The sequence below is a fragment of the Aspergillus steynii genome, assembly GCF_002849105.1.
Source record: "Aspergillus steynii IBT 23096 chromosome Unknown P170scaffold_3, whole genome shotgun sequence".
Taxonomy (NCBI): domain Eukaryota; kingdom Fungi; phylum Ascomycota; class Eurotiomycetes; order Eurotiales; family Aspergillaceae; genus Aspergillus; species Aspergillus steynii.
In genome coordinates, this window is record NW_020194400.1 from 1 (window position 1) to 22,222 (window position 22,222).

Consider the following 22,222-nt stretch of genomic DNA (forward strand, 5'->3'; position numbering starts at 1 on the left):
TAATGTAAACCCTAATGTAAACCCTAATGTAAACCCTAATGTAAACCCTAATGTAAACCCTAATGTAAACCCTAATGTAAACCCTAATGTAAACCCTAATGTAAACCCTAATGTAAACCCTAAAAGGGAGACTATCGATTACCATAAACTCTGAATGCAAGCTCGTGTCAATCTATCCGCCCTGACGGGACCCTGGCATCGGGAATTGACTCCCAAGCTCCCGGACCGGAGTTGCTGCGACCATGCTTTGATTGCCATCGACACGAAGATGGTGTCGATCGCCGGGATTGAGTTCCTCAGGAGAAGGCGACGGGGCAGGACTCTAGCCGGGCACGGCAATTGCCAGCGGAGGTGTGGAGAGGCCCTGGCGATCATTGTCTTCGCCGGTGGACCCGCGCAGGAACCACCGGCTTCTATTCGCGCCGGCATCCCAGGAGATTTGGGGACTGTCAGATTAGCTTTTCTGTACTCCACCTACTACGAGATGCGATCGACACGTTGAGATGCTGGCGAGGAAGGAAATTTCAAATCACTGGAAGAGATGGTGCGGTTGAGGAGTCAAGCTCGTACCGCAATGTTGACCCTCATGCCACAATATTGGTCTGGCATATCGATCCCATGCATACTGCTTAAATGACATGTTTGGTCCGGAGGGCAGACGTGTGTCGACTAAGCCCTACGAAGGTCAGAGTCCCGGGAATTTGTGCTCATTGACATCGGACTACTACAGAGCATCGCGTGCGAATGTCAATCAGGAGATGAGTGGAGTGATTATGGATCGATGCTTTTGATAGACACTACTAGTCTGCTTCTCTGGCGGATACCCATGAAGTCTGTCCTTGCTGCGGTCGTGATAGTGGATTCTGACCGAGTAATGGCCGCGCGACGAGAGATATAAAGCCTCGAGCTGTTCCTCCAGATGCTCTCCTTCATCCAACCAACCCATTCATTCATTCCTTAACTGCAATCCTAGGCCACCGAGCCCAAGTCACTCTTTTTAGTCACTCCTTCCAGTCGTTCATTCAACGCCGAACTTCTTTTTTCTCTCCGCTTCAAGACAACACTTCTTAGGTACTTTCCATCATCGGACTCCTCTCATGACCTTTTAAGATGAGAAGCTAACTCGACAGCAGGATACCCCTTCTACCTCCTCAACCATCACCATGCGTTTCGAAATCACCGCCACCGCTCTCTCCATGTTTGCCGCCGTCGCCTCTGCGACCTCTCAGGCCGGTTCGGTCGAGGCTCGCGGCGCGGACCTGTCCCAGATGCCCGCGTCCAGCCTGGCGTCCGGCCTGGTTAGCAAGCTGCCCGTGCAGGTGGACGTGAACGACTACGACAAGTCCAGCGGCAACGTCGGCGTCGGCATCGTGGCCAACCTGGGCAACATCCCCATGATCGGCTCCCTTCCTCCCTTCACCCGCACCGTGACGGTGAACCTGACCGTCAGCGGTCTCTCCGGCTTGCTGCCCAACTAAGTGGGTTGAAGGAGGACTCCGGAACTGAGATGGTGTACATAATTGAAACCTGTTGAAACTTCGTGCATAATAAGAATCCGAATTATCAATCTAAATAACCCCGTTAACTCCGACCCCGCGGTGACGTCATTTGCCGTGTGCATTTCTCATCTTTCGGCTGGTTTTCTTTCTCGTCTTCCGTCGTCTTCGGTGTCTTCTTCACCTTCGTCCTCTGTGAACCACTGAAGCTTGCTCAGCCATGGCCACCCCCTCGACTCCCCATGTCAAGCTGAATGACGCCGTTTCCATCCCTATCGTGAGTCCCTTATTTGTCTCGTCGGCCAACTCGGACTGACACCGATCAAGCTCGGGTATGGTACCGGCACCGCCTGGTACAAATCGGCCGGAGACACGGCCATCAACCGGGGACTGGTGGAATCCATCAAGACCGCCATTCGACTGGGATACCGGCATCTGGACGGTGCCGAGGTGTATGGGACCGAGGCCGAACTGGGCGCCGCTATCCAGGAAAGCGGCCTGCCGCGGGAGGAACTGATCGTGACCACCAAAGTGAGCACCAACGTGGCCGATATTCCTGGCGCCATCGACCAGAGCCTGAAGAAGCTTCAGCTGGACTACGTGGATCTGTGAGTTCCGTCATGTGCGCGTCAACCGGTCTCTGCTTTCTCACAGTCTCCCGCCAGATACCTGATTCACCAGCCGTTCTTCGCCCAATCCGACAGCGATCTGCAGAGCGCATGGGCCGCAATGGAGGAGGTGCAGCGGTCGGGCAAGGCGAAGGCAATCGGAGTGTCCAACTACCTGCGGTCGCATCTCGAGGCGACGCTGCAGACTGCGACCATCCCCCCGGCTATCAACCAGATTGAATTTCACCCTTACCTGCAGCACGGCGACCTGCTGGAGTTCCAGCGGGAGAAAGGGATCAAGACGGCCAGCTACAGCCCTCTGACCCCGGCGACGCGCGCGCAGGGCGGACCGGTGGACGCGACCGTATCGGCGTTGGCCAAGAAGTACTACGTCTCCGAGGGCGACGTGCTGCTGCGCTGGTCCATCGACCGAGGGGACGTCTCGGTCACCACCAGCTCGAAGGAATCGCGACTGCAGGAGTACCTGCGCGTGCTGAAGTTCGAGCTGACTCCGGAGGAGGTGGACACGATTTCTCGTCTCGGACAGGAAAAGCATTACCGAGCGTTTTGGGGGAAGAAATTTGCCGAGGATGATCGTTCGTAGACCGCTCCGATCATTTGGGCTGTGAATATCATCAAGTCCTGTTTAGTATAGATGAATACACGAAACATAAAACATGAATGCTTCAGACAGTAATGTGCAGTGGTATCCATAGCGCCCTAAAATCAGACTGCAGACTTTCGACTCGGGCTGATGACTTGATCGAGTCTAAATAACTTCTTCCAGGGGGCGAATTCTTCTCGACTCTTGGTGATTTCTGTGCAACCGACGACCGACGACGAGGTGACTGGTTGGCCGGCGAAACGCCACGACGGAGCAAGGAGATTAAAGCAAACAAAGACGCCCATTTCCACTTGCCGTCTAGATCCATGGGTCTTTTGAGCTCCGAGCTTCTCAGGATGTATCACCTCTCGCGTGGGTGTTTCGCTCTGTCTTTGCCTCGCCGCGGTTTTCTATCCAGGCGGCCACAAGGCTCATTTCATCTCGGACAATACCCAAAAGTGTTTAGTTCGCCTCATTGAGAGGTTCGAAGGGGTTTTTCATAATGAAACAGGTTTCCAATGGCCTGAATTCGAACTGTCCTCAACCCATTCACCTTCAGTCCCTCGGCTTGGCTGATCAATCGCCATGTAAACACATCCCGCTGGCCTCGAGCGAGGGAATTGCAGGGCAAGGGATCCAAACAGCGTACATCAGGTTCCTCCAGCGTCCCGGCCGTTGGCTACTCGATAATCAGATTGGTATGTGAACTCCGAATCTCCCGTTCGCCCTCCTTGAAGTGTCCGCGGTCGCGCGTCAACTGTCAAAGCCACCTACGCTTCCACATGTACTAAAGTCTGCCATTCACTGCATAAGGATTCTCTTCTGTCTGCATCGCCGTCCTTCTCTTCACACACCTCTGCGTGCCGGAAGCGCGATTCCACGCATCCAAGTTCCTTTTCATTTCGCATCACAGCGCCAGTCGAAGGACCTACGCGGTCGGCGGAGATGACTTCTACTTCACCGGCTTCTGCATCGTCCTCTTCACCGGGCTCCGTGCCGCTCTCATGAAGTACATTCTGACCCCGTTGGCCAGGCATTTGGGGATATCCAGAACGAAGGACGTCAACCGGTTCGCCGAGCAAGCGTGGCTGCTCTGCTACTACTCGGTCCTGTGGACGCTAGGCATGGTGAGTGGCGGATTGCGCGAAGATCCATGAGAGCCTTCTGGGGAACTGACGGGTTCGTAGTACATCTATTGCACCTCCAGCTATTTTCTCAATTTGAAGGAGCTGTGGACCGAGTGGCCCACGCGGGAGCTGCCGGGGATCAACAAGATATACATTCTGGGGCAGGGGGCATTTTGGTTGCAGCAGCTGCTCGTTATCCACATCGAACAGCGTCGCAAGGACCATTGGCAGATGCTGGCTCATCACACCATCACGATCATCTTGATTTCCACGTCGTATGTCTGGCACCTAACCCGGGTGGCCAATTTGATCCTGATCCTGATGGACGTGGTTGACATTCTCTTCTCGGTATGTCTCCCTACGTCTCTCCCCTGACGGCAGATGATCTGATCCGACAAAGCTAGCCAAGTGTCTGAAATACCTAGGCCTATTCACCCTCTGCGATGTCATGTTCGGCGTCTTCATGCTATCGTGGTTCTTGGCTCGGCACGTCTTCTACCTCCTCACGATGTGGAGTATCTATACCCACATGGTTGACATAATCCCCGTCGGCTGCTTCCACGGATCGCAGGACAATCTGACAGGTCCCACACCTCTGCCCGAGCGAGGGTGGTCACAAATTCTGGATCCCTTCCGAAACCCGTCCGGCACGATCTGCTTCAGTCGCGGGGTGAATTGGGCCTTCTTGGGGGCCCTGGGGTTTCTGCAGTTACTGAACTTGGCGTGGCTCGTCATGATTGTGCGGGTGGCCGTTCGGGTTTTCAAGGGCCGCGGCGCGGAGGATGTACGCAGTGAAGATGAGGACGAAGACGAGAAACCAGTCCAGACAGGCGAGTGCGACGATGCTTCATCTCGTGCAAGGGCGATTGGCGTGGCCGCGACGGATCTTAAAAGCCCGATGCGCATGACGAGTGTGAAGAGAACTGCCCATTCGACAAGCGTTGGTTTGCCGCGGCGCAGCGATCAAAAGCAATTGCTGGGCCGACTGGGCTGCGAGAGACAAATTTACTAAGACATGGTGTAGAGTTACTTGTATCCGGGAGATTCGGAATGGTGGATCATGGCAATTTTCAGCTCCAGATCGTTTCAATGAGTACCGTGCACGTTTATATGTTCGGTATTTTTATTTTTATTGGTTCTATCATGATCATTTGATCTCTAAAATTCTATCAATCATCACACAAAAGGTCGGATGCATGGGCCTGCGCTCCGGAGCCGGGCCCGCCACATCGAAGTCTATGTCTAAAGTGAAGCCACAAGTGAAGGAAAGAAAGATGGAAAGAAAGAAAGAATATCCAAAGCGCCGTAAAAGTCCAGGTTATCTCTTGTTCTCGTAAATCGACCGTTCCTGCGTTCCTGCCGGGGTGGAGTGGTCGTGGTGCACACCAACCCTTTAACCCAAGGTCAGGGTGAAGCCGGAGCTGGACGAGCAGCTGTTGGTGTCCTTGTCGTCGGGGTTCTGGTAGGATTCGGCGCAGTTGCTGTCACCGGCCGAGCAGGAGACGGACTTGCAGCTGGAGTCGGAGGGGCTTGCGGAGAAGCCGGCGGAGACGAAGTCGGAGCTGGAGTCCAGGTCGATGGAGGACAGGTCCCAGTAGATGTCGTCGCCGCTGGTGGTGTACTCGAACTGCAGGACGCTGTCCTGGCTCTCGGAGGTGGACAGCTTGATGGAGATGCCGCCGCCGTTGGAGTTGGTCTGCCAGTCCTCGGAGTAGGTGCCGCCGCCGGAGTTCAGCTTCTGCATGCTGCCGGCATCGCTGGAGGTGGACCACAAGTAGACGGTGGAGTCCAGGTTGTTGACGATCTGGACGCCGCCGCCGCCGCCGCCGCCGGAGCTGGAGCCGGAGCTGGCACTGGAGCTGGCAGCTGTTCCGCTGGAGGTTGCACTAGGCGCGGGCTTGGGGAGAGCCGAGGCGGCCACGGCGAGGGAGGCGGTCATGAAAGCACGAGTGAACAACATTGTGAATGTGTGTGAAGGAAAAGATTGCAAGACTGAAGATTGCAAGATTTTAAAGATGGAGTGTCTGTCTGTTCAACAGAGGGACTGGAAGTCAGAAAGGAAAGTAGCAGTGGAGGATCAACCTCGACTAAGAAAAGAAAGAAGTGAGAGAATGTGATTTGAACAAAGGACTGTGTTGTTGATGAATGAGAGATGAGATTGTGCGGGCAATGGAGGATATTTATCCATTGCGGTGGAGTCGAGGTGGCCGGTCTCGACACTTCGAGACGTCTGCGATTCGCAAGCATGGTGGAGTTGAGGGGTGATATGTCAGATCTCCAGTTCTCCAACGGCCATCCTCCATTTCCAGCAGAGTTGCCATCTTTAGGACGAGGTCCGATGGTAGGGCGAACCCGCAGTGGAGCCCAGCATGTGGTCTCGACTCGCTGCCCTGACGCGGCTTTCTTTTCCACCACGCCTGTTGGGCAGTCGGGGAAATGGACCAGAGCAGCGCCTTGGGACGAGTGGGACGGTTCCTGACATGACGCGGTGCAGGTGGCAAGCAGCCGTCAGGTTCTGCGTGGCCACCAGGAACTCCAAGACGATGGAGGATGTGAACCAGACTCTCGGGGGAGGTCGACGGGGGATTTCCACTTTTCCACTGGAGGGCCTCAGGCTGCCAGGCAGGAACGGAGGTTACGCAGGCCCTACGACTTGGAGAGACTCAGACTTCTAAGTAGACTACATACTACGTAGACGACAGAGTAGGGATACGTAAGAACCAGGCGTATTTCAGCCACACACTAGCTCTTAATTTATGTCTGGCAAGTACCGACGACTCAGGCTAGAGGAACTGCTAGATCTCAGAAATCAGAATGTCATGTAGAGCAGTTCTGCAGGGCTTGGACTACAATCTGTCGGCAGTCAAGAGTCCTCCTCTACCCGACAGCTGCACCAACTCCAACGAAGAGTTTGACAACCAGCCAGCCATCGAGAGCCAATGTCTTCCTCGGCGCAGACCCTCTCTGGTCACCTGACCGTCACCTGACCGAGTCCCGAGTGGCTGATTGGTCCGGAGAGAATCGGCAGAAAAGATCAGTCTCCCCCTTGCATCATCGGTTCCATTCATTCCTACGAGGTGGACTAGGAAAGTGGTGGCAACGGGCAAACCGCAGTCGAAGAGTTTTCAGGCGACCGTTCGACAGACAATGGCTTTGCTGCTCGTCATCCGTGGGCGTCCCTGCACTGGCCACGACGATGCAGCCCCGACTTTTACCGGAGGATATTCGCCCCCGACTGGATCGGATCTCACACGAGAGGGATTCGGGAGATCGGCCGGGCCAGACAGGCTAAGCGTGGCCATCTCTGCGTTAGGAAGGTGCTCTCCTACCGAGTAATGGAGCGGATGGATGGATCCTTAGCCTACGCAGGACAGCCATACGAACCGCCAGCCCGCAGTCTCACTCCGCAGATTGACGCCTTTCTGGTCCTTAGCTTGGAGGGATGCTGACCCCTGACGGCTGCATGAAGCTGACTCGAACTCGAAGGCCGACGAAAGGAACCGACTGGCTAAGAATAGAACTCGACCAGAGGAATCCATCCGGAGTCGCTTAGGGCTTCCCGATGCGAGGCCTGAGGCACGTGGCATCGTGCCTTGGCGGCCTTGGTGCCTGTTATGTTAGTCTTAGTTTCCTGGGAAGCTCTACCTTCTCCTCCTCCCTCTCCCTCCTCCCCACTTCACTGCACGCCATCGCATCCTCGTCATCCTACTGGCCATCCTCCGTTGCCATGAGGCGCCCGGGATTGTCATCCCATGGCCTTTCTTCGGCGCCGAATTTCGACAGAACCTCCACGCTAAGCCCGCCAGGAATGCTGCTGCTGCAACCCCTCTTCGTATCCGCCCTCTCGCGCTACTCCTGCACTTCAGCGCCCTTCGTATTCTCTCCGTCGCTTCGTTCGACCACTTTTTATCCGGTTCCCTTCAGCCGAGAACCACCGGCCTGCCTATCGGGGAGATGAGCCCGGTTTCAGGCCTCTGATCTGACTTGCCGATCCGCCCGTGAACACGAGTTGACGACCTCGACCCCTGTCTGCCGGCAAATCATTGGCGTCTCAACGCCTCGCGACCGCCAGGCATCATCCCTGTTGGTGCCATGGTAAGATTCTCAACGCGCGCTTGTCGTCGACGCCCCCGAGGTTCGCTTTCTCCCTTGGCGCTGGGGGCCGGAATCCCCGACGACGAACAAATAAAGGCTCGCTGGCCAGAAGACCGACCATGAGGTCGAACAAGAAAAGCCGGTGCGGACTTCTGGGGAAAACACACAAGCACCGAGTGCCCTCGACCCGGAACGAATATCACCAGCTCCCCGACATTCGGTGACACGGCATCTGGGTTCTCGCGGCAGATCCGTGACGGTCGGGTTATGAAGCAAGGAAACAGAGGGGGAAACTTCCTGTGAAATCGTCGTCAGGATGGCTACAACGCAGTTGAGTATGTGTCCCAGGGCTTGGTATTCGGGGAGGGATCGGCCCTGCTAACGGTCTCCGCGTAGATCCGGCATCCGCCTCGCCGACGACGCCAACCTCCGCCGCCCCCGGGTTACGACGAAGCTGTATCTTTTGTCGCGCCCGCAAAATCCGCTGTTCTGGTGGCCATATCTGTAGCGCCTGTCGAGAACGCAATATCAATTGTGTCTACGGGCCCGAAGCTCGGAAGGGTCGGCCTCGACGCAAACCGTCCGGCTTCGATCGTCCCCAACGGCTGTCGCCGCCTACCAGCAACCCCGGCGATGCAGAGTCTTGCGCGACCACCCCGACTCGGCGTCATCAGAGTCCCGTCGACAATGGACACACGCTGGGTCAGGACTTGGAGCAGATGTTCACCGAATACTTCATCCAGCAATCCGGATCCCGCTCGAATCTGTTCCAGAATTCCATCGCTGCCTTCCACCGACAGATGGGCCGATCGTCTCCCAGCTGTCAGTCGCCAGTCTCCCAATCGCGGTTGCAATACGAAGGTCTTTTGTCTTTCCTGGCCCATGATATGGTGGAAATGCTACTCGGCTTCAGCAACCTGGGATGCGAACGGCCTCATGCCGTCAACCGAAGCTTCTATATCACCAGCCTGGCCGCCGATACCACGCAGGAGATGTTTGACCCGCCTCGCACCATGAAGAATCCCTTGTCGGTCTTGGGGAAGTACCGGGTGCTCCAGCTGGTGGACCTGTGGTTTTCCATGCACCCGCTCTCCCCGGTGATTTCCAAGACACTGCTCATCAGTGAGATCAAGGACGAGACCGTGGATCCCGCCCTGTTGGCGATCATCTTGGCCGATGCCTGTCAGCTGCATTACGGTACTCCGGGCCGGCCACGCGAGGGGGATGGCCCCGGCGTGGACCAGGAAGACCCGGACACACTGATTCGGTTTGCCACTAGCCATCTACGGCCGCGCGCGGCCTTGTGCGGCGAGTTAGATCCGCTGTCCACGGCGCAGGCGTTGATCCTCATGGGGTGGCGGGAGCTTTGCCTGGGAAACGCACGTCGAGGCACCTGCTACGTGGGCTATACCTGTCGCATCGTATCCCGATTGCACAAGATGTGGGCCGACGAGTCCTCGATGGAAGTGGATAGCATCAAGTTGAATGGAATCGACGTCGCGTTGGTGAAGCGGGAGATCTTGCAGAACATCTACTGGCTGTGCCTGTCGACCACGACGTGGTCCTTCATGCAGATCAATCAGCCGTTTTCGCTGCTGCTGCCGGAGGAGATCCCCGATTTCCCCAGTATGGATGAGTCGCTCTCCCCGAGTCTCCGCCTCGACCGGGCCTCCGACAACATCTCCACGCTGCAGGGGCAGATCCGAACGATGCAATGGCTGTGGCCGCTGAGCCACATCACCAGCACGGTGGCCCATATCTATACTCTTTTCCTCAACGTGTCCGGAGCCGACGAGACGCCGCGTACGGAAATCGCCCCGTGGCAAACCCAGCACATTCACGAGCTGCATCATCTACCCCAGGCCTGCTTCGACCCGTCAGTTCTATCCCGACATATTCGGCGCATTCTACTGCAGGCCATCCAGGCCGTCGAGCGAGAGGTCACACACGTCGCCTCGCAATCCTTCCTATTGACCGCATACCACACGATCGTTATCCACATGCTCTTCGCCCGACACCGCCGATGCCACGAGTCCCTCCACGTCACCCCGGTCACCGTCCACGCTTTTATTCAGTCTGCCACCGCACTGCTGGCGATCGCACGGCGCTCCCCACCCATCTACTCGAGTCCGGTCGCTTCGCCGCGCATGACCGGCGATAGAGGTGCGGACGGTACGCGCACGATCGCTCTCGGTCTGGATACCTGCAGCCGCGCGCTGGCACACATCCACGGGCATTCCCATCAGTGGAGGGACGGTGACGACGAGGCCACGGCCGCGATCCCGGCGCAATTGGCAGACTTCGCCCACCAAATGCACCAGATATGCAAAGGCGACTCTCTCCTGTCTTCCGGTCCGGTAATTCGCCCGGTCAAGAGACGGTTCAAACAGCTGAAGGAGGCCTTCTCCGCGGCACAGTCGCCACCGAACGGCAGGTCAAACCCTATCTCTGTCATGGGCGAGACCGCCAGTCCTCCATCCGTGTCGACCGTCGAGGATGCGCCTGCGCTAGGAGCCGGTTACTCCGGGATATCTCTAACACAGCCCGCCGCCAGCCCGTCGCCGGCACTGTCTGATTGTCCACCCGAGCTTATGGACTCTTACTTCTTCCTCGGAGACCCCGACATGGGCTCTCTGCTCGGCTTGACCGGATTCATCAAACCCGGACCAGGTCCTCGTTCGGATATTCTACCACCTCGGTCGGGTCCCTGCGCACACACCACCCAGTCCCACCCGTCCATCTTCACTCCTATCGACTTCTACAGTCATGACAATCTTCTGAATAACTCCGTATCTGCCAATGGACAGATTAATGCCGACCTTCACTCCATCGCAGATCCTTACGGTGTTTCATTTGCCCCCAGACCCCGTCAGACTCTCGCTCCAACAAATCATATTTCCTCCGATTCGTTAGACTCGGCTTCGTCGGGGAGTGACATTGCCTCTCTGCGGAATGCAGAAAGGACGACGGTTTCTCCATGGGTGCTACCCTCCTCATGGCTAGAGCCATTTGGCCCACCGCCTGGGAACCAGACGGACGGGCTCTTCCGATCCTGAGGACGAGGCCCCGTGGCTGGCTTAACTTGTGATTATAGTGCCCTTGGGTTTCAGTCTGGCATCCAGCTGACGGCCTCTTTTTGTCTTTCATATATTGTTATCACTTACTCCTCCAAACAGCGTATTTCTAGAACATGGTTTAGATTTAGATACACGAAAGCATCGAACCGCAGAACACTCTGTTTTATTTAGACCTCTTCAGTGAATTATATGCCTAATAAACTTCTAATGTGTATGGTACAGAGATCTTATTGAATAGTTAATGTCTCGAAATTTCGGTTTGAAGTATTTGCCTAGCTTTCTTTTCTTCTTTGGATGTAAACTGACTAGGCTATATCCAGGTGATATTATGGTCCGATGAAACTGTCAAGGATGCCATATTCAATGATTAAATGATTATGAGAATTCTTAACGGGCCAATAGCATAGTCATAGAATGCGCAAGTTATATAAAATCCATATCGTGTACTTCTCGGTCGCTCCCTCTTGCCCTTGCCCTTCAACTCCCCTCCAATTGCTCTGTTCACTAAATCCTCTTCTTATCCCACGGGTCTGCTCGTTGAATTAGTTCCAGCTAGATATATATTAGTCTCTAGTCTCTGTCCAACTCAAGAAATTGTTAGACATACCCTTTTCGACACCGGCTGGTGTCCGTATAGCCATCCCAGATACCACATCCACGCACTACTCGGCACCCACTGGTAGATAAACGAGCGTACCATCTTCCCCATGCCGAGTGGCAGTTTTGCCGTGTGCACCTGGGCGTATCGTGCGGAAAACGAGGCCACATCCTGAGCGCGTCGCTCCCGAAGACGAGAATAAGACTGCAGGGCACCGGAGTCGCCCTCAAGAAAGTCGGCGATCGAGTCGGCGAGAACGGTGGCGTCTTCTATCGCTTGACAGGCTCCCTAGATTTCGTGGATTTTGTTAGTACGGAGATGACTGGTGAGAAAAGACAGAAGACTGAAATACCTGGCCAAAGAAGGAGGTCATAGAATGCGCCGCTAAGCAAATATCGAGTCAGAAGACAGTCAACGGATGTCAATATGACAAGGAGAGAAAACAGACCATCCCCCAACAACGCAACCCGTCCTTTGGCCATGTGTGGGAAGTCGACTTCCGCAAATACATTGCTGGCGATTACTCGCTCCGCTTCGTCCACAACTACCAAAGCAAAAGGTCAGATCATCAGTCCTGCAGAGCGTTCGGAGACGGAAACCTACTGGACTTCACCGTCGAGTCACGGCCAAATGGGTGAAATTGTTCTCCGTACACTTCGTTCACGGTCTCAGCAGTCGCTCCTTTCCAGACCGAGCGATCTGGGGTCTCTCCTGGCGCCAGCTCGGCTCGCTTGACCCCGATGAACCATTGTCGATTGTCTTTACAAGGCCATGTCGTTAAGATGCTGTCATCGTATAACATCCAGTGTCCCATGCCGAGGTCGTTCGACGTCAGATGCTCCAGTGGCTTTGTGTATCCCGACATATGAACTCGGCCTGTGAACTGAATAGTGTTCTCGGCTTTGACGCCGCCAGAGCTTGCAAGCTGGGTCCGTCAGTAGAGATCGCGCGCACTATGAGCTGGGGAACATACGATGCGGCGAGTTGCGCTCCGAATCCCATCGGCACCAGCGACCACGTCGGCGTGGATTGTGCGTCCGTCGTCGCTGACCACGCGCACCGGGGTCTGCCTGTTCTCGTCGTCCACGATGTCCGCCACATTCCATCCAAATCGCACCGTCTCCGCGCCGCCGGCTGCCTCATACAAATATCGGTGGAACTCGTGTCGCTCGATCGAGTGAACATTGTATCCGAACCAGCGTTTCGCAAGTCCAAAGTCAATAGTGCCCCAGCAATCCTTTTCCCGGTACACTCGAATTCCGATGAGCTCTTGCGAGTTGGCTCGGATGGCCGGCAAGAGACCCAGCTGCTCCAACGCGCGCAAGCAGTTCGGAGCGAGGGAGATTCCGGCTCCCTGGGGAGTCACGACCGGGGCTCGCTCGAGGATGACGAAGGGAATTTCGAGGCGGCGTAGAAGAGCGCCGAGGGTGAGTCCGCCAATCCCTCCACCGATGATCACGACGGGAATGCGCTCGATGGAAACCATGATGAGTGATGGGCAACAGATGGAGCACTACGTTCGAGGTCGGCTACATATTCATATCTGGACAATATTTAACCTGGCCCATCCGTGGCGTTGGCCCGACTGAGATGGCCCCGTCCGACAAAAAAGGCCCGTTTGCGCACGGAGGCGGACGGGCTTTAGGAGATTAATTAGGGCTCCCGATGTATGCAGGGGAGTTTCAATCCTTGCAACCACGTTCTGCTAAGCTAAGGCTGTGCTAAAATTACACCGGTGGACCCATCCTTTTTTACTCATCCACTGCGACCCAAGACATTCCGGAGGATCAGCGTCAGCTCACCGGCAAAACTCTCGTCAAAGCAACCGTCATGCATTGCGCTGAAGGGCACCGTGGCAAAGCTCTTGAACCGCGAATCTGACCACCCATTCGTCGCATCTCGGTTGATTTTCCTCGCAAAGTCGCGCCGTTTATCTCGTAGCAGCGGAGACAGCGTTCCTAGCGTCTCGCATTTGATCAGCGTTGCGTTCGTGTTCGGCAGCAGAGGACGCTGCCCGCCCGGAATTGCGGACCGATACGAGGACAGCATGCGCAGGCCGTGGTGGATATGCTGGCGCAATTGACTGTAGAACCGTACCATCGAACCAGCTTCGTCCTCGCTGTCGATCTCTCCGTCTGAGCTCTCTCGGCTCGTATCGCTGCTGCTGCTACCATCCTCGTCGCGGAGCGGTGCACTCGCGGATTCCTCTGGGGCATTCATGCGGCGGGCGATGGCGTTGTACGTGATAGTGGACACGACGTGATGCTCGCGCGCGTCCTGGAATGGCGGATAGAGCTCGGGATTCAACGAGTCGATGAGTATGACATGCTGCACAGTTTCGCCCTCCGCGGTAAGAATCGCGGCCATCTCCACGGCAATCATGCCGCCCATGGACCAGCCACCAAGTAGGTACGGCCCCTTGGGCTGGATCTCGCGTCGAATAATTGAAACGTAAAGAGCGGCCACTTCGAATAAGCTGCCGGGCGCGGCAAACGGAGATCCATGTTCGTAAATCGGCGCGGAGATCCCGTATACCGGTCGTCCTTCGTGTAGGTTCTTGTCCTCGTCGGCATATGATAGAGGCCCCAGGGCAAAATAGGGCAGCGCCAGGCCAGAGATTGCATGAATGAGAATCAATGGCGTCAGCGACGAGTCGGGGCTGCCTTGGATGTGCAAGACCGTGTCCATGGCGAGTGATTGATTCAGTAGCGGTTCCTCCGTCGGATCTCTGCATTTCTTCCAGCGCTCAATTCGATCACCTTTTATGGGTCCATGGGGGATACTGATCGATCTGCTCCTCCGCTCCTCAGCGGCCTGTTTTTTAGGGCTGACGATTTTATCGGCAGTGTCTTCTGGGCTCCGTTGCGATACGGGGATTAGCAGCTGGCGCTGCATGGGGTTGCCAGGGACAACTGACGCTTCTCGATCGTGCATATAACGTGGTACTTATCTACATGGATGACATGCATCAGATCCCAATCATCCTCCGTGTTTTCTTTGCCTCCAAACACAGCGATGAAGTTCCTTCTCACTCTTGGGCTCCTCAGTGGTGCCCTTGCTGCTCCAGCCCCGGGTTCAGGCAAGCATGGGGCACAGTCATTCGACATGCCTCTGCAATGGACGCCTTTTGGTTTCACGACAGACACAATCACGATCGGTAACCCACCTCAGAAGGTCGATTCCTTTGTTGACTGGACCTGGATCGGCCAGTATGTGTTCACGCCGCGCTGTCATGGAAGCCTATCGAGAACATACGAGTGTTTGCAGCCCTCGCAGACACTTTTCAACCAGACCGAATCCCACACTTTTGTCAACCAGTCACGTCTATTTCCTAATCGTGTCTGGAACCCAAATCACTTCTTCTTCTACGACGATCTCTCGGTCGGCTTCGGCTCGGATATCCAGCGTGTCGGCCAGCAAGACGCCCGAGTGACCCTGCAGATGGCTGATATGCACTTCAAACTCGATTTTGCATATCCCTTCTCCGGGGTCTACGGCCTCTCGCCTGTCTTTCGCAGGGATAATGCCTCGACGCAGTCGCCCTTTTACCAGATGTGGCGACGCGGCGCTTATCGCTCGCCCATCACCTCATTCCAGTACTGCTACAACAGCACATTCGGCAACCCGGCGCCTGCTCGTGAGCGTTGCAACGGCCACGACGGCCTGCAGACTCTAGGCGGCTTGTCGCCGGCTCTAACAAAGCGCGGACGCGATGCTGCATCGTCCATCCTGTGGTACAAGAACATCTTTTTCCCCATCGTTAACGACATCAACTTCGAGTACGATCCCCCGATATACAACTACTGGGCCGTGCGCTTGACCAAGCACCTCATCGGCGACGAAGAGCAAGCCTTGAATACCACGTACGGCGGCAACCCAGGGGCCATCTTCGACCACGCCAGCTACGGCCACGGCGTTCCCATGTCCGTGAACAGCTATCAGCGACTTATCCAGATCACCAACGGTCAGCCACTCACGCTTGAAGAGGACCAGCTTCCCAACAACGGTAATCAATCATTTGTGTCTGTGGACTGCAACAAGGTGTCTTCATTTCCTCCTCTGAAATATCAATTTCAAGGTCACGACCGACTGTGGGAAGTGATTCCGGAGAACTACGTGGAGAAAATCTCCTTGCCAAATGTCACTGAGCCCACTTGTGTATTGAACGTGCGTACCTTGGGAGAGGGAAATTTTGTCATTGGAAACTTTGGCGACACGTTTGCCAAAGATAAGATCGTGCTGTTTGATTTCGAGAAGATGAAGGTGGGACTGGCAGATATGCCGAATTAGGGACGGGTTAGCAAGATTAATGGATGCTCTGTGTAGTTCCTATTCCAGATCCAAATGGACAATATTCAAGATTCGCCAAAGCCTTTTGTAGAAGAGACATTTTATAGTCTCCGTGTGTGTGTGTGTGTGTGTGTAGAAACTTGTGTTCATTCAGCTACAGAAGTGATTATTTTATCTACTAGATCTATGAGTTGCTAGAATATGTAGTTAAACCCGACCAGAGCAAGGGATGCGAGCTGGTAATCTCGATGGATTGTGTCTTAAAATCAACCAGGCGCAACCATATTTGTTTTGTTGATAAAGACGTAATGGGAATTTTCGACATGGAGTATCTTAATTTAAAAATAGTCATATATCAACTCAACTTAGCATAGGCGATGGGACTGTTTGAGGAAGTGCTTAACCCGTTACAAAAGGGGGTAAAGGGATCTGCAGCTAAAGACAAGACACAAACACCCTAATGTTCACACAGCTTGCAAGACATTGCGGCTTAGCGTCCACCGTGATCCAACCAGCAACATGGTCCCTGCAAGCAGGATGACGCCAGCAAAGGTTATCAGACCAGAGTACTTCCCATTTTCAGTCGATATGAGAGCGCCCCCAATGGGAGCACCGGTCAGTGCGCCCACGGAGCAGACGGCCATCATGACGCCGATCTTGATGCCGATGATCTGCATGTTGTTCGTAATCTGAGCAACACAGGCTGACTGCAGCGAGATCAACCCCCCGGAGAACAGTCCATACAGAAGGGCAAATGTCACGATGCTTCCTTTCGTACACATGACGTGCAGACAAAGCAGCACAATCCCAGAGAGAAGCGAGCAGATAATTGCCATGTTGAATCTAGTCATCAAGTTAGCGGCTTGCCTTGCGAATATCTAGAGGCTGGACAGCATACCTTCCCATCTTATCCGCCAGTCCTCCGGATACAACTCGACCAACGAGCGACCCAGCATTGAGAATGGCGATGAGATCGTTGGCAAAGGCAGCATCTACGCCCTGCTGTCTGGCGTACAAGGGGAGATAATAAAATGGGATAAACATCCCCCACATGACGAACAGCATCCCCGCCACGAGTAGGATGAATGGTATGTCTTTGAAAATGGCGGCGATTTCGGCTTTGGGTACCTCGCTCGCTTTCGTTGGTGGCAAACGAGGCACAACCATCAGACATGCCGGTGCAAGTAGCCCCAGCGAAATGAAGCCGACAATGCGAAGTGCCCAGGCAAACCCAACAGTGCCAAACAGCCGGTCCAGAATCAAGGGCCACGCGATGCCTCCAAGCGACGAACCGGCCACGACGATACCCAGGGCTAAGCCCCGTCGCCGATTAAACCAATGTGGAATCGCAGATATTGTGGGATAGAACAGCATTGCATCGGCGATTCCGAACAAAAGGCTCTGCGCCAGAATAAACTGGTAGTACTCATGGCAGAGACTGACAAACATCAGGGACAACGCAAAGAATATTGTCCCAGGCACGAACAGGATCTTCGCGCCCTTCGTATCGAATACAGGGCCAAAGAAGACTCCTCCAATAAAAAGAAGAAAGACTTGAATGGATCCGATCCAGGAAATTGCGCTCTCGCTGTGACTAGTGAGGAGATCCTCCCCGTAATAGGCCTGGAAAGTGCCAAATGAGTTCAGCAGTCCTACAGCATCGTCAGTACCCTTGTGTTTGCTCGGTCAACAATGAGGCATCGCTACCAAATGTGACAAAGTATGTCAGAAACCCTCCCACCACGACCATCCATGCGCGCAAACCACCATCAGGGGGCCCCGAATCCGCCTCCGAGGGAGTGACCAGCGTTTCCGCCGAGGTGTGTTCTTTCTCCGACATGGACATTTCACAGGGCTTTGAATTCAAGGAGTCACAACGAAAATGAGCAGTTCTCAGCTGTCAATGGCTTCAGAAAAGAAGGATCTACATGATCATGCCATGCTCAGCTCAACGGCGCAGCGGACGTTTAATGGGCGGCATTAGGGCTCAAAGTCTCCGTCGTCCGTCGGAGAGAAAACGCGGCGGTCGATCTGAGTCAGACGCTGCCTTTCAGATCTCGAATTCCAGAGGAATAAATATTTAGGACACTCGTCCAGTGTGCAGGATCGGAATGGAAGACAATCAGTTTATTCAGTTCGGTTGAATTGGTCGTCAACAGCCATGTACGCCTCGGATCTGGAATCCATCCGCCTCAGCCCGAGTGTCGTTCCCCTCGGGGCGATGACCCTCGCAGTCCTACTTCTCGTGAAATATCTGCTTTCCTCCAGAAAGGTTCCATCGGTCTCGGTCGGACTCCCTATTTGGGGCAATTTGGTTCAATATAGCAAAGACCCGGTGTCGTTCATTGCTACCGCCACCAAAAGCTATGGGGAATGCTTCACCGTGCCCATGCTACTGGGTCGAACCGTCTGGTTGCGTAGTGGCCAATTGAACAAGGAGTATTTGGAAACTCGTGAGGTAATTCTCCCTGTTTTTCTTTTTATTTCGTTATCGGCTGTGAGTTCTGACTTGTCCACAGGATGTGTGGTCCTTTGGAGACGGGATGGGCTTCTTCCTGAACAAGATCGTCATCCCCGGATATTTCAGCCATCTTCGCACGTTTGTTGGCTCGTTGAGTAAAGGAATCTCGCGACAGGTGACTCTGGATGAGTACGGTCGGATTGCACAACAGGAGAGTATCAAGTCCATTGCCAGTTGGTCTAAGGTTGCCGAACGAGGGCAGTCCATGGAGTTGTTCGAGGAAGTCTCGTTCCTCGTCCATAAGATCATTGTTCGCTGCCTGATGGGCCCGGACTTTTACGAGCACCATGTCACGGAGCTATTCGATTTGCTTCATTCCATGGAGGAAAATGTCGGCAGCATTTTGCACACCATTCTCCCGGCCTGGGTTCCGCACTCTCCGGCACGGCGACTGTGGGCTGCACGCGATCGCATCCGCGAGATCTTTGAGCTCCGACTACAAGAGCGAGAGAAGTGCCCGGAGGAATGGCATGATGCTCTGGATTATATATCCTATACACTGCGGGACCCGTCGACAGCTCATCTGAGCAGTTTCTATGGAGCCCATCATACCCTGTTGATGTTTGCTGCGCACACAAGTACGGTGGCCAGCATCTCGTGGACCATCTTAGAGGTATGATTTGTCTCGAATTCTTCGCGTGTTCGTTCTTCTTTATCGCCTTATTCTGTTTGTCTCGCTCACAGTCTGTCCTCACTAACGCGTGTCAATAGCTTCTCAAATCTCCCGAACGCTTGCAGACTCTCCGCGACGAGCTAGCATCCAACCCTAATATTGAACAATCTACCTTCCTAGATGCCCTAGTCAAGGAGACCGGCCGGCACTATTCAGGGAACAGCGACGTCCGCTGGGCCCGACAGGCCAAAACCCTTCGCAACGTCTCCAACGCCGTTACCATCCCGGCCGGCACGGTCGTCTCTATCTCGCCCTACCTAACGCACCACGATCCAGAGGTGTGGTCTAACCCGGGGATATACAGTCCCGAGAGATGGATTGAGCAGCCGGATCTAGCAAAGAAGTTGAACGACGGCACGCAGCTGCGATATATCCCTTTCGGCGGTGGTAGTCATCGGTGTCCCGGAGAGAAGATGGCGACCATGATCTCCAAGCTGGTGGTCTCGACAGTTATTCAGAATTGTGAATTGGATTGGGGACAGGGCGGAGATTCTCAGGATACAGCAACGCTGGACTTTTCTAAAGTTGGTAGTCCGTGGTTGAAGGGAGACGTTCATGTTCGTATTCAGAAGGCATCCTCTACGTCTTGATGAATCATCATGAGGTTCAGTCCAATACGAAGAATGAGCGAGTTTTTTTGAAAATTATCAAATGCAGTATTGGGATACAGAGCCTTTCTCTTGTCGCTGCACGTAGCATCTTTGAGAAAGATCGGTACGGTGGGACCAGCGATGAATAGATTCAAGTGAAAAAATGTAAATTTATTGGGCATAGCATGGCGAGACTGAAACATGTCAGTATAGAATAACGGTTAATAGCTCATTCAAATTATCAATCAATCAAGATGCCATCGAAGCAATAGAGCTCCGGATCTAGCTATTTAGAAGGCAGATTAAATGCTAATTGTCCTACTGTTGAGGTAGATGAAGTTTGGTAACGAATGGACCGGGGGATTTTGCGTGACATACATCAAACTCCTGAACGAAATTTCTAAAGTTCATTGCAGATTTGAATATCTACTAAACTATTATGAACAAGTAATAAATCCTCCAAGCTCGACTATATACAACGGTCACATACCATTCCTAGCACTCGATTCCTTCCGGCACCGACGCCGGAATGGAAAATGGGTTCGTAAAAAATTCCTCAGGATCATATTTCTGCTTGATCGAAATCAGCCGACAAACATTGTCCCCATAATACGAGACCAGGGGGTCGGCCGAGATATCTGCGTCCATGTAGCCAGAATAGCTCGCCGGCCCGACAGCCGGGCGCAAGAACGACTCCAAATCCTCGAACCAGTTCTCGTAAGCTTGTTGCTGGGTTTGATTCTCCGATCCGTGGATTTGGAATTCCAGATGAGCGTATGCCTGCTCTCTCCACGGAAAGGCATTCTTGGAGCCGAGCGTCTTGCGCGGAATGTTCCACGAGTGCCACTCTCCCCAGATCTCACTGGCCTCGTCCAGCTGGCCGATACGGTCCACGACGCCCCTGAGTACTTCGTCACTGAGTGGGCGATTCTTCTGCACGAAGAATGACTTGCTCAGTCGGTAGAAGCGGTCCCATGGTGCAGCCGGGCCTACAGTATCGGACTTGCGTTCCTCCTTATATTGGAATTGAGGATGATTGCCCACCTGGCTGAATGGATCAGGAATCACATTCAGAATCGACGCGTCCACCTGGTCATCAGGTAGGCAATCCATGGCCGTATATCCGAAAATGCGGGCGTTGTCGACGTTACAACCGCCGGCAATAACGACCTCAGGATGACCAATATCCAAGAGACCTGACGCATTAACGATGCTGCGTAAGGCCTGCGCCGACCGGCCGTAATGCATGGCCACCACCTGCACCGTGTCGTGATAAACGTTGATTTGTGACATGAACGCTGGCTCCTGGTTCGGGGCCCAATCGAGAAATCGCCGGGCGACGGGGAAACGAGCTTCGGTATTGTTCCAGCTCAGCAGAAGCATGGCTGATCGTGGCACTTTGGTCAGAGACAGCGTAAACTCCACCACGATGCCGTAAGTGCCGCCGCCACCACCGCGGATGGCCCAGAACAAGTCGGGATGCGACTTTGGGGAAGCCAGGACTGTCCTACCGTCTGCGGTGACGACCTTGGCAGCGAGAACGTGGTCAACCCCGAGACCCTGGGATCGCTGCTGCATGTTGAATCCCCCCGATCCCAGGAAACCTGCCAGTCCGACGGTGGGACAAATACCCCCGATGAAGGACGTGTCATATTCATTGAGGGCCGTGTAGAGCGCACCGAGGCGAATTCCCGCGCCTACGGTGGCCGAGCGACGATCTCGAGAAACCTGGACTTGGTTGATGTGTGCGATGTCAATCACCAGAGTGCCGTTGAGAGACGAGAATGCCGTGAAGCTGTGGCCGCCAGTGCGAGGAACTGCCTTGACGCCGGCCTTCTTGGCGCATTTCACCAACTTGCCGACCTCCTCTGCCTTTTCTGCGTAGGCGATCAAGAGTGGAAACTCGGTAAATTGGATCTTCTCGCCCAGCCGTGCGTCCAGGTAGGTATCATCCTCGGGTCGGACGATGCGCTGAGATGCCGTAGTCGAGAAGACTTTGGAAACACAGCTGTAGAGATCTTGGGCCTGGCTCGATCGAGCAGCAGTTTCCTGGCCAAGACAAACGGTAGTGGCTAAAGCCAATATAACGAGAGGAGCACGCATGATCGCAAAGAAGGGTAAGAGAAACTGAGAATAGGAAATGGTTAAATTGATACTGGCTAGAAGGCACCAGTCTGGCCGGCTTAAGCATCCAAGACTTTATATCCTGCGCAGGAATGGCCGGACAAAAGGCCTCATCCTTCTTCTCGTATTCATTAAATAGTCCCGCGGAGAACGCGATGTTCCGGACACACAATTCTTAGGCTGTAATGAGACGGCCATCCATCGAGCCGGGCGTCTAGCAACCGCTGCCTGTAGATATCCGTTTAGTAAGTTGATTTACGTTTTCAAATTGTTAAAAATAGAAACAACCAATGTCAGTTCGCTCGTTTTTACGGCTTCTGGAGGGTTAAGCGGAGCTCACTCATGATACAGTTCTGCGGTCCTCGAAGCCGATCAGGGATTCTGCATGAGGCAATTCCCACGAGGGAAACTGAAACGGC

The 22,222-nt window shown here is 54.3% G+C and overlaps 11 protein-coding genes across 11 annotated transcripts; 6 read left to right on the forward strand and 5 right to left on the reverse strand.

The window, feature by feature from the left end:
- The first annotated feature begins 948 nt into the window (after nt 1-948).
- Nucleotides 949-1,552, forward strand: P170DRAFT_463229 (uncharacterized protein). The gene is made up of 2 exons (XM_024852154.1): nt 949-1,071; nt 1,134-1,552. Exon 2 carries the CDS (start codon nt 1,164-1,166, stop codon nt 1,476-1,478), a length of 315 nt encoding a protein of 104 aa, XP_024705156.1. The 5' UTR covers nt 949-1,071; nt 1,134-1,163; the 3' UTR covers nt 1,479-1,552.
- Nucleotides 1,553-1,674: 122 nt separating this feature from the next.
- Nucleotides 1,675-2,781, forward strand: P170DRAFT_463230 (aldo/keto reductase). The gene is made up of 3 exons (XM_024852155.1): nt 1,675-1,773; nt 1,824-2,104; nt 2,162-2,781. Exons 1-3 carry the CDS (start codon nt 1,717-1,719, stop codon nt 2,706-2,708), a joined length of 885 nt encoding a protein of 294 aa, XP_024705157.1. The 5' UTR covers nt 1,675-1,716; the 3' UTR covers nt 2,709-2,781.
- Nucleotides 2,782-3,210: 429 nt separating this feature from the next.
- Nucleotides 3,211-4,847, forward strand: P170DRAFT_473445 (longevity assurance proteins LAG1/LAC1; the record flags this gene model as incomplete). Its single annotated transcript, XM_024853040.1, has 4 exons — nt 3,211-3,406; nt 3,522-3,835; nt 3,896-4,183; nt 4,236-4,847. 4 exons carry the CDS (start codon nt 3,211-3,213, stop codon nt 4,845-4,847), a joined length of 1,410 nt encoding a protein of 469 aa, XP_024705158.1.
- A 381-nt stretch (nt 4,848-5,228) lies between these two features.
- Nucleotides 5,229-5,774, reverse strand: P170DRAFT_353222 (uncharacterized protein; the record flags this gene model as incomplete). Its single annotated transcript, XM_024843967.1, has 1 exon — nt 5,229-5,774. The coding sequence occupies one exon, from the start codon at nt 5,772-5,774 to the stop codon at nt 5,229-5,231; it is 546 nt and encodes a 181-aa protein (XP_024705159.1).
- A 2,472-nt stretch (nt 5,775-8,246) lies between these two features.
- Nucleotides 8,247-10,986, forward strand: P170DRAFT_473447 (Zn(II)2Cys6 transcription factor; the record flags this gene model as incomplete). Its single annotated transcript, XM_024853041.1, has 2 exons — nt 8,247-8,265; nt 8,327-10,986. 2 exons carry the CDS (start codon nt 8,247-8,249, stop codon nt 10,984-10,986), a joined length of 2,679 nt encoding a protein of 892 aa, XP_024705160.1.
- Nucleotides 10,987-11,384: 398 nt separating this feature from the next.
- P170DRAFT_380077 (FAD-dependent oxidoreductase) lies at nt 11,385-13,201 on the reverse strand. Its single transcript, XM_024845517.1, has 6 exons — nt 12,579-13,201; nt 12,209-12,530; nt 12,054-12,149; nt 11,958-11,989; nt 11,615-11,893; nt 11,385-11,559 (listed from the first exon to the last, which is right to left on the reverse strand). The coding sequence occupies exons 1-6, from the start codon at nt 13,089-13,091 to the stop codon at nt 11,512-11,514; spliced, it is 1,290 nt and encodes a 429-aa protein (XP_024705161.1). The 5' UTR covers nt 13,092-13,201; the 3' UTR covers nt 11,385-11,511.
- A 159-nt stretch (nt 13,202-13,360) lies between these two features.
- P170DRAFT_404468 (thioesterase domain-containing protein) lies at nt 13,361-14,293 on the reverse strand (the record flags this gene model as incomplete). Its single annotated transcript, XM_024846531.1, has 1 exon — nt 13,361-14,293. One exon carries the CDS (start codon nt 14,291-14,293, stop codon nt 13,361-13,363), a length of 933 nt encoding a protein of 310 aa, XP_024705162.1.
- A 327-nt stretch (nt 14,294-14,620) lies between these two features.
- On the forward strand, nt 14,621-15,895 carry P170DRAFT_463234 (acid protease; the record flags this gene model as incomplete). Its single annotated transcript, XM_024852156.1, has 1 exon — nt 14,621-15,895. One exon carries the CDS (start codon nt 14,621-14,623, stop codon nt 15,893-15,895), a length of 1,275 nt encoding a protein of 424 aa, XP_024705163.1.
- A 383-nt stretch (nt 15,896-16,278) lies between these two features.
- On the reverse strand, nt 16,279-17,744 carry P170DRAFT_508176 (MCT family MFS transporter; the record flags this gene model as incomplete). Its single annotated transcript, XM_024854539.1, has 3 exons — nt 16,279-16,738; nt 16,794-17,547; nt 17,603-17,744. The coding sequence occupies 3 exons, from the start codon at nt 17,739-17,741 to the stop codon at nt 16,360-16,362; spliced, it is 1,272 nt and encodes a 423-aa protein (XP_024705164.1). The 3' UTR covers nt 16,279-16,359.
- Nucleotides 17,745-18,116: 372 nt separating this feature from the next.
- On the forward strand, nt 18,117-19,679 carry P170DRAFT_354460 (cytochrome P450; the record flags this gene model as incomplete). The annotated part of the gene is made up of 3 exons (XM_024844034.1): nt 18,117-18,353; nt 18,415-19,029; nt 19,128-19,679. 3 exons carry the CDS (start codon nt 18,117-18,119, stop codon nt 19,677-19,679), a joined length of 1,404 nt encoding a protein of 467 aa, XP_024705165.1.
- A 437-nt stretch (nt 19,680-20,116) lies between these two features.
- P170DRAFT_435184 (FAD-dependent oxidoreductase) lies at nt 20,117-22,066 on the reverse strand. Its single transcript, XM_024848883.1, has one exon. The coding sequence runs from the start codon at nt 21,780-21,782 to the stop codon at nt 20,175-20,177; it is 1,608 nt and encodes a 535-aa protein (XP_024705166.1). The 5' UTR covers nt 21,783-22,066; the 3' UTR covers nt 20,117-20,174.
- Nucleotides 22,067-22,222: the final 156 nt, after the last annotated feature.